At 42.4% G+C, this 15,074-nt stretch overlaps 2 protein-coding genes across 4 annotated transcripts in view; one reads left to right on the top strand and one right to left on the bottom strand.

Moving 5' to 3' along the window:
• Positions 1-15,074, top strand: part of LOC101086687 (putative protein ZNF720) — a 257,450-nt gene that overhangs the window by 139,632 nt on the left and 102,744 nt on the right. For all 3 annotated transcript variants that reach the window (XM_045047161.1, XM_045047160.1, XR_006590797.1), the window contains exons 6-7: positions 14,060-14,185; positions 14,685-14,780. In XM_045047161.1, coding sequence (XP_044903096.1) covers positions 14,060-14,185; positions 14,685-14,780 — 222 coding nt within the window. The remainder of the gene's footprint in view (positions 1-14,059; positions 14,186-14,684; positions 14,781-15,074) is intronic.
• LOC102901312 (zinc finger protein 345) overlaps positions 1-15,074 on the bottom strand; it is a 54,697-nt gene that overhangs the window by 17,209 nt on the left and 22,414 nt on the right.

The following is a 15,074-nucleotide window of genomic DNA, read 5'->3' as shown; positions in this document are numbered from 1 at the left end:
TGGAGTACTTGGAACTACATGGGTTTTATAACAACCACAGGTTCTACTAGAATAGCAAAAAAGGCAACAAGGAGCCTTTCTGAGCATTTCCTACTTAGTAGATAGCATCTACTCATTTTTCATAAATAAATGGAAAATGAATAATAATCATAATTATAAACAATTATCATCTATGAGAGCAAACAGGTTATTCTATTTCTCTGTGGATATTTTGTCAAGCATCCAGTACATGGAAGAGATTCCGTTTTAACCCGGGTTATCTGACCTAGAGTTGATCTAAAACAACACAGTGGTCAATATCCAGACGGGACCCTAAAGCAACGTTAGTAACACGTGTGAAAGTTGAAAAGAATGATGGAAACCAGAAAGTGTCCACACAAAAGTGATCTCCTGTTTTACACTTCATGCACACACCCATACATTTAGAAAGCAGTTATATACATATTAAAAGTGATAGAGTGGAAGACCACCTGGGTGGCTCAGTTGGTTAAGCATCTGACTTTTGATTTTGACTGAGATTGTGATCTCAAGGCTCCTGAGTTTGCGCCCTACGTTGGGCTCTACGATGATAACAGGGAGCCTGTTTTTAAACTGTCTCTCTCTTCCTCTCTCTCTCTGCCCCTTCTCCACTTGTTCTCTTGATCTTCCCGTCTCTCACACAAACTACAGAAAACAAGTGAAGAGCAGGAAATGGTCGTGGAAACTAAGAAACATCCTCAATGACATTACACTCATAAATCTAGTTTTAGATAATGATGCTTAGGTCTTTTATTCACACTGTCAACACAAACACATTGAAAGATATACATAAACCAGCTCTTATTTCTGAATCTAGTATGATGAGGGATACAAACAGGAAAACGTGCACCTTCACCAGAGAAGGCTGACCTAGAGCCTGCAGAGTTTTAATAAGCATCAAGTAAGTGCTGGTTGCTACGTTCTTAAGGGGTCTCCTGACTGCCTATACATCTCAATAAGTAATGTTGAACTGAATGGTAATCACCAGAGAAATCCTGCAGAAGCAGTTTTACACTCAGAAATTCAAAGGAAGGGCCTCCTGAGTTGCTCAGTGGGTTAAGCCTCTGTCTCTTGGTTGAAGTTTAGGTCATGATCTCACAGTTTATGAGTTTGAGCCCCCAGTAGGGCTCCGTGCTGCTGAGTGTGTGGAGCCTGCTTGCGATTCTCTTTCTCTCCCAATTTTTCCCCGTTCCCCCCTTCATGTGCTCTGTCTCCTTCTCAAAATAAGTAAATAAACTTAAAAAAAAAATAAAAGGAACATTTGTGATCTTAAACTGCGTGCAACTCCCCTCCCCCCCAGGACATATAAGCTTCGTGAAGCCACAGAAACACTCTCTCTGACCACAGGTCCAGTCTCTGTGCTACTCCAATAAACTATCTTGCATCATCCAACATCTCAAGAATAGTTTCTCAACCATTGTGCTTGATGATCCCATCATATACTGTTGCATTGAAAGCTTTTGTTTCAATCCTCATTTCTGCTCTATTCTATTTCAGGATTCTAAGGTGCAAGCATGTAAATTATGGGATTCTTCTTTTCTTGTTCTGTAAATACAAAGTAAATAGAAGAATAGATTTGCATCAAGAGTGTGGAGTAAACTAACAATCTATAGGATGGAGGTCTGAGTGATTTAGAACGTCCATTCCCAGAAGTCAATATCTCTACTACACAAAGGTGAGGGCCTTCATTGTCCAGTGGAAACTGCTGGGATGTGGGTTGGGAGAAGGGGTCAAGAAAGGATTCTGGAGCCCTCTTTGGTCAAAAAAGCTGTTTTCATGAAAGCACACAGAGAGAAATTGTGGCACCAAGGGCTGCAGTAGGGTTGTGAGGAGACACTGATGATATGCTTTAAGTTGGAGGCATAGAGATAAAAGAAGTTTCTAAAGCATTTTCAGATAGTCAAGAAGACTTACAGGATACTGGCAGTCTGACTCTCCTCAAGCTGAGCTTCCCTTTTGCCTCTGGCAAAGCATTCACACGAAGGCAATTGTGAATTCCTTGAGCAATGTCATACTCTGCCTATATCTAGTGTTTATCAATGGATGGCGAGCTGTAAGAAAATTTAATCCTATCGACATTTCTTTTGCCTCTGTTCCTTTCATCAATAACTACAGGCAAAGAGAAACTCAGAAGAGGTTTCCAGTTGAAATGGGATGGTTTCTGCACATCACTCAGGAAATATACCTAAAACCCTTACAAATGAGAAGGGAAATTTGCACGTTATAGAGGAGAAATCTAGCAGAGAGCACAAAGCCAAGTTAAAGCATTTCATATCAGCAATAATGAAATCAATTGTAATGAAATAAACTGAAAATGGGGTTTTTTTTTTTACATTCTAAAGAGCAAAAGTCTTCTTTTTATCAGACACCTTTGGAGTTAATGCGGGCCTCATTATCCATCCTGTGTATTTGTGCACTTTCTTCCTCCTGGTCTCTAAAGAGGCGATTAAGCATCCAGATCTGACCTAAATGGGAACGGTTTTCCTTGAGTGCTATCCCAGGACCAGACCCCAATCAGCAATAGGAATCTTGGACTCAACGCCTTCCCCTGGGGATCCTTCACAAAGGGAATATTTTCAATACTTGCAGAACTTTAATTTGGAGTTGGAGAAGGGGGAGAAGGCTCAGCGATACAATGGATGAGTGTTCTACAAACCTAATCTTGAGTATCATCGGAAAAGGTTAAAAATTAGGTGAAAAAATAAAGCAGAAATCTCAGAACTAGAAAAACCAACACTTGTAATTTCACTTAGCATGGACTTCCAAGAGAAAAAGAGGGAATGGGCTCTGTCCTCGAAAGCACAGCTTACCTGAGAACTGGCCATTCCTTCTTTCACCTGGTCTGCTAGATTTCTTCTCCAAAGATTTTGCTAGAGATATCACAGCTGCAGAAGGAAAAACTATCTTCCAAGCCACTAACACAGCCTCTTCCACTGTAAACTGATCACCTGCAGACCAGACTGAAATGTAGAAAAGACCCAATTTCCTACTCCTTTGTGTAAAACTATTCAGAACCTTTTGAGCTCCTAATTGGATGCCAACCTCTGAGTTTTCATCCTCTGGCTTCTGGAGGCTTCTCTGCCCACAGATGCCACTACCCCCACAAATGCTACTACATCATAGGCACACTTTTTTACATGGCCCTGATCCTCTCCAACTTCTGTAGAGGAGACCCTGGTACCTCTCCTAGAGCCAAAGGCTGCACTCACCTCTCCTAAATTATTGGGAAACCTTTGTGCTTCATCCTGGATTTCCTTAGAATCACCTGTAACACTTAATTAAAACAACACCATTGTTTCAGCAAACATTGATTGACAGAATGGGGGGGGAAGGGGGCAATATGATCATTTTTTGAAATTCCACAAGTGATCCTGTTGGGAAGTATTTGGGAAGGTGTCCATGCAAAAAGCACTATCATAGCTATGGTTGTTGTCCAGATTTAAATCCATGCCTTCTCCACTGATCAGAGTTTCTGGAGATTTACACATCCCCCCTCTTTCTTCTTTGCAGTGGGAGACACCCTTCCACAGGGAGCTTTCCCTTATACATGCAAATGCCTCTTTCAAAGGGTTTCAGAGCTTTTCCTTTGTCTGCTCCTTTAAAGTAATCCTTATGCCAAAGAGACACATTTTGGAATGGTAAAATGCTCCCCTTCAGTAGCAAAGTTTATTTTCCTAAGTCACCGCTAAACAGTTTTCCCAACTGAATGCATTCTTTAATTCCTTTGACATTTCTAATTCCTCATTATTTTCACTGAAATTTGGTGTTATCCTCTTTTCCTTATTGTAGCCATTCTAGAAAATATTGAGTGGTTTCTCACAGTAAAATATGGAGTGATCTAAGACAGTTGTGCTGCTGCCTGAAACTGAAACCACTTAAAACCACAAAATTGAACAATTGAAAATGGAGGCATTAAAACATCAACAAGGCTGGCTATTGAACTTAGTAACATTTTTTCTCCTGGGGAAACCTCCCATTATTCCTTCTTAACCCCCCCCCTTTTTTTTTAAACCAAGTACCACACTGGAAATATGATGACAAAAGCTGGCAACACAAACACATTTCCTGTTGAAACAGAATGGATTCTGTTTTTCCCTATAAAAACCCCCAGCCCCTTCCTCTGGGTGGGCTTGCAATGTTGAAGGCCTTAACCTGCTTCAGCCTTTTCTGCCTGGGAAAACAATAAAGCTCTTATTCCTCTTTTGCCCAAACTCTGTCTTCACATTATATTTTAGCTCTGAATAACAGAGGTCAGTTTTTAACCACAGAATGAATGTGTACGAGAAGAAAACATTTTCCTTCATCTGTTCTCTATTCTTTGGCCAGTCTAACAATTAAACTGACATCAGGCAGTTTAAAAAAAAAAAAAAAAAGAATTTCTTGATGATGGGAACCTCAAAGATATGAGGCTCAAAGACAGGCAATTGATGCTCATATGCCATTTGGAATGAAGGAGAGGGGGTAGGGATTTACATCTCAAGAAGGAGGAACAACATCTACATTCAATGAGAAAGGAAAGACAAATTGTTTATCAAACATATTTGCACTGCGGCCCAGATAACCCTTTATAAATGGTTCATCGCTGGGGGCACTTGAATTGCTCAGTGAAGTGTCCCTCCTTGGCTTAGGTCATGAGCTAGCAGTTGGTTAGTTTGAGCCCCACATCGGGCTCTCTGCTTTCAGCACAGAGACCGCTTCAGATCCTCTGTCTCCCTATCTGCTCCAACCCTGCTCTTTCTCTCTCTGTCTTTCTCTCTCTAGAATAAATCAATAAACTATTAAAAAAATCAAATAAAAATTAAAGGTTCATCTCTGCTATTAACTCCTTCCTAGTAGAGGTCCCTCATCTAATTTATTCTTGGTATATGTATCAGCCTCAGGAAAGAAGGACATTTTTCCATTGCCAGCAACTTAGAGGTTGCTAGAGGATATTTTGTTAAGTTAAATAAGCCACATACAGAAAAATATATACTGTATGAAATCACATACATGCAAATCTTAAAAACGCCAAAATTATTAAAGATCAGCAAGTTTGTTGCCAGGGGCTGAGGATGGGGGAAATGTTTAGATGTTGGTCAAGTGGCAAAAAGCACTACTAATGCAGGATGTGTGAGCAGTGAATGTTACACCTCGGTGAGTATAGTTAGTACTAGTGTATTGCACCCTTGAGATTTGCTAAGAGAGGCTATCGGAAGTGTTCTCAAGACACACGCGTACACACACACATGTATTAACAATGGGAGATGAGGGATATGTTTATTGGATAGATTGTGGTAATGACTTTGTAAGCAGGACCCAAGGGAACAGGAGCACCTGGTTCCAGTGGCCCCAGACAGACCCAGTTCTGCCACTCATGGCTGACCAAATCCAAGGGCAAGACAGAGGACTTTTGCTGCCTCAATTTTGACCTCAAACTTCCTCACTGGGTTCCTTCCAGCTTGTTTCCTGACTCAGGAGGAAGACCCTGAGGACAAAGTATCCCTCGGGGGAACTGGAACTACCCCTCAAGCCTCAGGACTACCCTGAGCCAGAAAGACCCCACCCTAGACAATGACAGACTTCACTGTCTACCTGCAGGTCCTGACTCCTTTTGCCCCTCCACCCACCTCTCCTCTTTTCCCTTCCATAAACCTGGAAGCGTATCTAGCACTTTGGAGACAGTCCTTGAGACATTATTCAGCCATCTTTGCAGTGTTAGCCTCCCTGAAGTAACTTCCTCTCGTGTTTCACCACCTCTCATCTCTCTGCCTTTGAATTTTGTCAGTGGCAAGTGGCCAAACCTGGTCTGTGTGGGTCCCCCAGAGAAGGCAAGAACAGCAGTGGGATGACTGGTGATAAAACAAGAAGGAGATTTATTTCACGGAGGCCAACACTGAGAAGAGAGGTGACCAACATCTCAAACACTGTCCCCAACCTGCTGAAAATCCTTCCAGGTTTATATAAAGAAAATGTAGGACAAAGGGTGGTGTACATGCAGGTGGTGAAGGTCAGGCCAATCACTGCATTGCTGTGAGGCAGGTGGGGTCCTGCTGGCTCAGGGCAGTCCCTATTGCTGGAGGGGGTAGTTTCCTTTCCCATCCTGGGATGCTTTGCCTGCTGGGGCTTCTTCCTGAGCTAAATGCTGACCTGGAAAAAAGAATGGAATCAGTGAGAAAGTACAGACGAAGGTCTAAAGAGAGACAGTTGAAGGCACTGCTGGGTCCTCTTTCCATTTCATAAAATCTATGTATCTTTACGTTTTAACACTTGACTGACCTCTAGATGTTCAGAAATGAAAAACAGGGTGATGAATGGGTTGGCTCCTGAAACTCCCATGGAGCAAGAATGTCCTATCCCCTTTTGGGGGTGTCAGAATTCCTGTCCCTTGCCAGTTGTTCAGGCTGAACTAAGAAATTGACATGAGACTGGGTGGCTCAGTTGGTTGAGGGTCTCTTGATTTTGTTTGTGAGATCAGGGATTGTGAGATCAAGCCCCACATCAGGCTCTGCGCTGACAGCACAGAGCCTGTTTGGGATTCTCTTTGTCCCTCTCTCTCTGCCCCTCCCTGGTTCTCACTTGCTCTCTCTCTCTCAGTCTCCCATTCTCTCTCTCTCAAAATCAATAAACTAACGTTTTTAAGAAAATTGAGAATGGCAAAGACTATCCTTGTAACCTGTTTCTTTTCAAAAGAGTCAATAGACATCGAAGCTGAATATAGACCAAGTGAACTTCAGCACATCTATCCATTTCAGTTCCTCAGCCTGGAAATGTCTATTCATTATTGACCACCACCAGCTTTCTTTTTATATGTATCAGCTGACACATCCGCCTGCATTTTCTTCTGACCTAGGCAGTTCACTGTTACACTTATGACTGAAAACACTTAAATATGCTAATGGATTTCCTTGAGCATTTCATCCATCAAGACGTCAACATTTCTCCTAGGACACAAGGCACAATGTTCAACATTTGGTCTTGAATGCCTGCATTCCCTAAAACCTAGCTTTCCCTACACCTTCACCTGTAGTCAGTCACATTAAAATTGAGAAACAATTGTCCTTACCCATATTTCTTGAAGGAACTTTCGACTATCTTTGTGCAACACTCTTCAAACCCCATGCCCAGATAAATGTTGGACAACTATAATCTCTCATATTGAAAGATGCACATTCAAAGATAATTTAAAGTATTTCTTCAATATTACAGGACAAACTGTTATATTACTGATAAGATTTTGGCCTTATTGCTGGGGCCGTTAACACATTCGAACAGCTATTTATATGATAATTATAAAAGGGTTCATTTTATGCCTATAATTTATTATTTATTACTAGAATACTTATATTTTGGTTAGTTTATTAATTTATTTTGTGTGTGTGTATGTGAGAAAGAGAGAGAGCACAAAAAAGGGAGGAGGCAGGGAAGGGAAGACAGAATCCCATGCCTTTAGCACAGAGCCTGATGTGGGGCTGGAACTCAAACCATGAAAACAGGACCTTAGCCAAGATCAAGACTCTGAGGCTTAACTGACTTGTGCCACCCAAGCATCCCTAGAATAGATTACTTTAGTCACAATTTTACTTACAAGGTCACTGATGCGTAATTGAACATTACACTCTTGGAGGAATGAATATATAAATGGTTGACAGGAAGAACAGACTACATTTTTCTCATGAGATGGGAGGTTTTGTAATTTCTCCAGGCTACAGAGAAGAGTGTGAACATGTAGTGATTGTCACTCAGGATAAATGTCCTGACAGTTGGGAAAAATGCCTTGATTAAGCCCCAGTTGTTTACTTGCTTCCAGGTGGCCTACTGAAAAAGAAAAATTGTAATGATGGAAGACAGGGTATAAAAGTTGCAAAGATGCTACCTAGGACAAGGATGTTTGGGGTAGCTGTTATCTCAGGACACTATCTACTTGTGATTACTTCCTATCAATAGGTTGGCCCCTCAGCTTGTACATGTACAAAGCATGAACACCATAAATGAGTCCTAAACACAAAATATCTGAGGTATAAGGATCATCATCCAGTATAGATGATGTGTAAGCCTGCAAAAAAAAAAAAAAAAAAAAAAAAAAAAAAGTCTTAAGAAATGTAGGAAGAGTTAAATCATACAAATATCTTACTATGGCCACCATGGATTGAAACTAAGTTGTTGTTTTTAATGTTTCTTTATTTGAGGGAGATTGTGAGCAAGTGTGAATGGGGGAGTAGCAGAGAAAGGAAGAGAGGCTCCATACTCACTTTGGAGCCCCATGTGGGGCTTGAGCCATGCCCATGAGACCAAGACCTGAGAAAAATCAAAAGTTAGACCCTCCACCAACTGAGGCACCCAAGCACCTCTAATTCCATTTTTAGTTATTTTAAAACCTCATACTGTTCTCCTGAATGGCTGCTGCACCACTTTGTTTTCCCAGCTACAGTGCAACAGGGTTCCCCTTCTCTTCATCCTCACCAACACCCATGGTTTCTTGTGTTGTTAATTTTACCCATTTTGGCAGGTGGGAAGTGCTATCTCGTCCGTGTTTTGATTTGTGTTGCCATGATGATGAGGGATGTTGATCATCTTTACACGTGTCTGTTAGCATTCTGGCTATCTTCTCTCAAAAACTGTCTATTCATGTCTTTTGCCCATTTCTTATCTGGGTTGCTTGATTTGTGGGTGTTGACTTTGAGAAGCTTTTATAGATTTAGACTTTTCATTCAAGTCTCAATTACTGTGTCATCCCCCTCTTTTCAAATAATTGGGTAAGGTTTGTCCTGTTTTAGTAAAGCACATGCACTTTCAACTGTAAGAGAGAAGTTTGGAATCAAACTTCAGAAATGAACAAACAGTCCCAGAGAGTCTCAGAATTGGTACTTAGTTTCAGGTTTTTGATTTCCAGGATGTCTTGAAATCTAGTCCTTGTTCTGACAGCAGGTGACTTAAATATCTAAGCTGGTTTTGAGCAAACTGCAATTTTTCTTTGGGCACTTGATGTCTCTTTAAAGCCACAAGTTTTCACAGGTGTATGCTGGTGTCATGCAAAGAACCTTGAGAAGGGGAGCAGAGAAAGAAATTCTGTCATAGTATAACAAAGGAGAGCCTGCAGAAAACTTACTGTCATGTAGTATAACATTTAAGGTTGTCACATATAGAACGGACCCTCTGTGGAACCCTGAGGCATTACTCAACAGGTGTATTGCCATTCCTCCCAACTGAAGGTAAAAAGTACTGGCTATCCTTATCAACTGGACTATTTTGAAAAGGACTGCATGGGTGTTTCAGGGAACAATCAGTTTTCAGTGGGAATTGACATCATTAGTGGATGAACGTTGGGAACAAAAGATAAAGACAGATAGCAATGTTATTTTTTGCTCAGGGGTCCTAATCAAACTTCCATCCTCAGGCTTTGTGTTTTCTCTCAGGTACAATAGGGGTCATACAGGGACTAGTATCCCCTTCCCTTGCCAGGACTCTCCTTCCCAGGAACCTCCTATCCCCCAGGACCTCCACCCCATGCTCTCCAGCCCCTGCCCCCCATGGCTGCCATGGTCCGAAGTCCTGGCCTTCGATGCAACTGTGGCCCAAGATGGCTTGAGCATGACCATTGATCTAGGGCCTAAGCCTTGTATTCCTCTATTATGTGCTTGCTGCACTGTTGGGTTCCCTTATTTATGGGGCAATGATTAATTCAGGGCAGAGATTTGACGGATCTATTTGAAGCTTGATGAGTGATGCACTGTGGATTGTGCCAATATCAGTTGAACATTTTCCTCACAAGAAGGTTGGTAGCTCATCGAATAGGACTGATCATTTGATCAGTACCACTAACCTCAGCTAAAGTGCCATCAGAGACAGAGCATAGCCAACACGTTGAAATGTCATTTGTCTCCCCTTGTTTCCAAATGTGGTTACCACTGTCAAATTCTAGATTTTCCTTCCCCCTTTTTGGGAAAAAGAAATTCTGGCATGACATTTGCCAAAGAAATCTCAGTCCAGTAAATGAATTGGGGCAAGTGACCTAAGGAGAAATGGGTGTGTAATGCTCAAAAGGCCTAGATACAAAGGAATAAGTTCATAGACTGGGACCCGTTGCTATTTATGGGAGACCCGTGTTTTTTTAACTGATTTAAGTTCGCTGAGGCAGGGGCTGCTGGTAGCACTTGGTTTGAGCACTAAGAGTGTAGCTCAGGTATCAATAAGGACAAACGGAGGTTGATTCCCAGGGCACAGAGTAGTTTCTCCAAGCCAATTGACAGGGAGGACTAGGAAGACACCTGTGGTTCCTTGGAGCCCTGTGTTTGTGAATTAAGAAGACATGGAAAATGTTGGCTAAAGAGCTGAAGGTGTGTTTGGCTCTTAAATTTGTAACTCTCTTTTTTCCAACGTCCAGAAACTCTGATCACTGGGGAAGAAATGGGTTTAAACCTGGATAATAACCGAATCCTTCCTTACTGCTCTAAATGGTTCCCAAAGGGATCTCGTGTGGAGTTTCAAAACCGACCCTTGCTGTTTCCCCCCTCCTCAGATTCTGTCAATTGTTGTGGTTGGAAACAACAGTGTCGAATTAATTAAGTGCTCCAGGTGATTCTCCCTGAGGCCAGAGTCAGTCGGCAAGGCTTCCCATTAATTTATGAGATTTGAGTGCAGGCTTTTGCTCAAGGGGAGGTAATGGAGTCTCGTCTACATGAGTGTGGGAGGATTAGGTCTGCGCAGCACACTGTTCCTACGCTGTAGCAGAATTTGTGGGTGTCTTTGGGAGTGGAAGCCACTGAAACTATGCAAGGAAAACTCAGAGGTTGGGCTCCAAGTACGTAGTCTCCGTTTCTGAAAAGTTCTGACACAAAAAACTAGGAAGTTTTGTCCTCCTGCATTTCAAAGTTCCGCCTGCCAGTGAGCACTTTTCTGGTGAAGATGTTCTGTTGGTGCCTTTAAGGACATTTTCTCCTGATGCAGATGTGATTTCTCCACAAATACCTCCTGAAAAAGAAATCTAGAGGATGAGGGGAAAGAAGAAGAAATGGCCAGCTCTCAGGTAAGGCTGGTGTTCCAGGTCAGAGGCTATGTCATCTTTTCCCCCCTAAAATTCCATGCATTTAGAAACCACAAATGTTGGTTTCTCTGTGTTTGGTGTTTCTGCCTTATGTTTTCACCAAAGTTTTACAACCTTTTCAGGAACAATACTCAAGGTTAGGTCTTTAGAACTCTTCTCCCCTATAACCAGGAGTCTTCTCTACATTCTCCAACCAGGCTTTCACTAGGACATCAACACTTGTCACTTTAAATTAAAGTCCTGAAAGTATTGCAAACATTCCCTTTAGGACAGATCCAAAGGGGAAGGTGTTGAGTCCAAGATTCCTGTTGCTGATGGGGTCTGGTGGTGGGATTTCAGTCAAGGAGAACCGTTCCCCCTTAGTTCCCTGTTTAGTATCTGTCTGTAGAGCAGGATTAAGAAAATGAAAAATACAAGGCCCCCAGTATCTTAGGAGTCCTCTTAAGCATATGGGAATCCTTCTGGAGACCTCCCTTTTGCCTTTCCCTCCCCTGGCTGCATAGTCACTCTTCACAACCCCACTGTGGATCTTGGTGCCCACAGGTCCTCTCTTTGTGTTATAATAAAACGACCTTTTTGAACCAAATAATAAATGCAAAAAAACAGAGAATGGATATAAGGCCTGAATAACTTGGAAAGTTAAAAAAGGAGGGGGGGGAGCAGTATGGTTTGTAAAATGTGAAAAAGATACTCTGTTTAAAATATACTAGAGGGGCGCCTGGGTGGCGCAGTCGGTTAAGCGTCCGACTTCAGCCAGGTCACGATCTCGCGGTCCGGGAGTTCGAGCCCCGCGTCGGGCTCTGGGCTGATGGCTCAGAGCCTGGAGCCTGTTTCCGATTCTGTGTCTCCCTCTCTCTCTGCCCCTCCCCCGTTCATGCTTTGTCTCTCTCTGTCCCAAAAATAAATAAAAAACGTTGAAAAAAATTTAAAAAATATATACTAGACATACAGGACAGGGAAACAGCCATCTAAATGTGGTGCTTCTCCCATTCAGATGGGGGCTTCCAAATATGGGTCACTGATCCTGTGGAAGCCGAGGGCATGAGTGGTGAAAAGAATTCACCTCTAGCAGAATAAGACATTAGATTTATGAATACACCTCAAGGGAGTGGTGGGAAGGACAGCAGAGGAGAGGCTCCTGCCTTGAGGCAGTGACTTGGGGCTGATTTTGCTGGGGGAAGATGAGTATGTATGGTGACTTATGGAATTTTCCCTCATGTGGTAATTCTGCCTGGTTGTAAGTACCCATTTGTTAGTTCGTTAGGGCCTATAGATATTTTAAGGCAGGTCACCTGCTGGGCCTGCCTCTCTTCAGCCAGGTGGGCCTCTACTGTGGAATCCTCTACTACCTGGTGCTCAAGCCTGTTTGCCTCAAAGCAGCCTCTACTGAAAGTATATGTGATTGAAGTTTGTATAAAGCCACTGTATTCTCTCATAATTAGACTATCAGATTCACTGTTTGGGCGCCAACAGAACACACCAGGGATCATGTGTCCTTTTGTGTGTCTTAGGCACTGATAGCAATTTGTTTCCTTACACTTCGTGTTCACTTCTTTAACTGGCCTGGTTCACTCTGCCAGATCTCTCCCTTATAACGTTCATCCTCCCCCCCCCCCCCCCCGCCCATCTTTGCTAAGGATCTTAGATTTACTGAGCGATGTGCAGAAGCCATCACATTTCAGCTGGAAACTTCTTTCTTCTGAGTTTCTCTTTGCTTGTAGTTTCTGGTGGGGAGAACTAAGGCAAAAGAAGTGTAGCTTCAATTAAATTTCCTTACATCTTGGAGCCCATTGATAAAGGAATGTCATACTCTGCCTGTCTCAAGTATTTAATAAAAATTAAACATTAAGGTATGAAAGCAGCTATGATTTACTTGAGGAAGGGCATATCCTGTCATTGGGTTGCAAAGTGTAAGGAAATTTAATTGAAGCTACATGACTCTTGACTTTGTGTCCCTCATCATTGCCCCCCTTGAACAACGTAGACCCTTACATCTTTAAGGTTTAAAGTGGAAGGTTTCCACTTCAGTAACTTCTTCCTGATGAATCGGTTCCTACCTATGAGTGAAGATTAGTCAGTTGGGAATTTAGTAGGAGTTAGGAAGGCTAAGGCAGCTGTCTTTAGAGTTGATAAAATGTGGGAGTTTCCTTGAGGAGAATGAATCATCTGTCCCCTTGAAGTTGTGTCACTGAAAGAGTCTCATCACCAGGTGGAGAGAAAAAGAAAACAGCAAAACATGATAAAGTACAAAAAGAAAAAAAAAAAGCCAAAATAAATTTTTATTTTCCTCCACATTCTTGTCATAGAAATACCCTTTTATTTACTGCCTTATATTTTCAGAAAATAAAAACAAGAATAAAAAATTGACATATTTGTGTGTCTTCATCCTCAAATATAATAGAGTCATAGTGCAGCAGCTGGGGTTGTCACACAAGAAGCTTGATTTCAGCCAATAAGGAGATCAGAGGGAATAATCTCCAAAGGAGAGACTCACAGAGCAAGGGGGGTGGGTGATGATTTCCTTTTATTTAAGATTCGGGTGGACAATTAGGAAGTGGAGCCTTGTCATTTTACCTGAACTGGGCATAAGGTGGCACACGTGCCTTAAGAGGACACTTCCATACATTCGCTGCGTGTTACGTAAGGTTTGTTTTCCCCCTTGGGTGGAGATTTTGCTATTACAAGGAGGTCAAGGTAACTGTCCTCCCTGAGTTCACTCCATCATCCATCTGCATAGGGGTTAAGCTCAACGTGGCCTGCCCAAGCTCTTCCTTGGGGCGGTCATTCCATTTTGTTGAATGTTTTCTGTTTCCATGACAGGAGACTGTGTCCACAGGGTGTTTTGCCAGAAGTAGAAGAAAGAGGTTAAGTAAAATGAGGGAGTATAGTCATTGGGTACAAGCAGGTAAGCGGTGAACGTCAGTTCTTATAGTCTAGCTGATGACATTCATTTCCCTTTCATCTTAGGTACCATTATGAACACTGCCAATGGCCACTGGATGACTGTTGTATTTATTTCAGGGACTCCTGACCTTCAGGGGTGTGGCCATAGAATTCTCTCAGGAGGAATGGGATGCTTGAACCACAGTCAGCGGAGGCTGTACAGGGATGTGATGTTAGAGACCTATGGACACCTCCTCTTTTTGGGTGAGGATATCTCCTTCTAGATTTCCCAAACCCAGCTCGGGTTTTGTTCGTTCCTTTGAAGACTGTCTCTTGGAAGCTTCCCCTTTGTATGACTGGGATTCAGATCCCTGCAGCAAGGGAAGGAAATGGGGATTTGTAGATGTAGAGAAATATCTTCATGATGTTTCCTTTTCAGCTTCAGCCCCCCTTTTTTAAGATGCCATCACCATTTCTGTAGATTGATGGCAATTCTAAACATTGAGTGGCAAAAGACGGTATGGCCCACATCTTAAACTCCAACTTTTACTGCTTATTGTATTGGTAGTATTTGGAAGGCTGGTCATGATGTGAATATTTGAAACTCCTCCTGCATGTTCTAAAGGGGCTCTTTCTTGCACAAGAGTGTTTGAGAAATCATTTTTTAGAATTCTTCAATGTCCTCTCTTGTCTGCTGAGTACAATACTGAGTTGAAAGGTAGAATCTCCAGCAGTATTTCTATTCCTTTCTTCTGATAAACAGGTCTCATTGTGTCAAAACCAGACCTGGTCATCGTTTTGGAGCAAGAGGAGGAGCTGTGGGGTGTGAAGAGAAAGGAGACAGTAGCCTCACACTCAGGTAGGTGGAAGTGAAGCACATGACACAGGTGAGGTCCAAATGTAAGGAGAAAGATAGATCTTAAAATGTTGTTCAGGTAGCTCTCCTTGAATGGAATTTCATTTGTGAAGCCGAGTTTTATGTCTTTCCCTCTCACAGAGGGACATCTGCTCTCTAACACATCATGCTCCTTGATTCTCCAAGGATTCTCCTTCAGCTCCAGGGAAGGTCCACCACATCCCCGGTGAGGACCTCCATAATCTGAGAGCTTCTCCATTGCTGTGAGAGCCCTAGAGGATCTCTCTGTATTTCTGA

This window comes from Felis catus, chromosome E2 (genome assembly GCF_018350175.1).
Source record: "Felis catus isolate Fca126 chromosome E2, F.catus_Fca126_mat1.0, whole genome shotgun sequence".
In the NCBI taxonomy this organism is placed as follows: domain Eukaryota; kingdom Metazoa; phylum Chordata; class Mammalia; order Carnivora; family Felidae; genus Felis; species Felis catus.
Note: the sequence above shows the minus strand (reverse complement) of the source record. Positions and strands in the feature narration are given on the sequence as shown.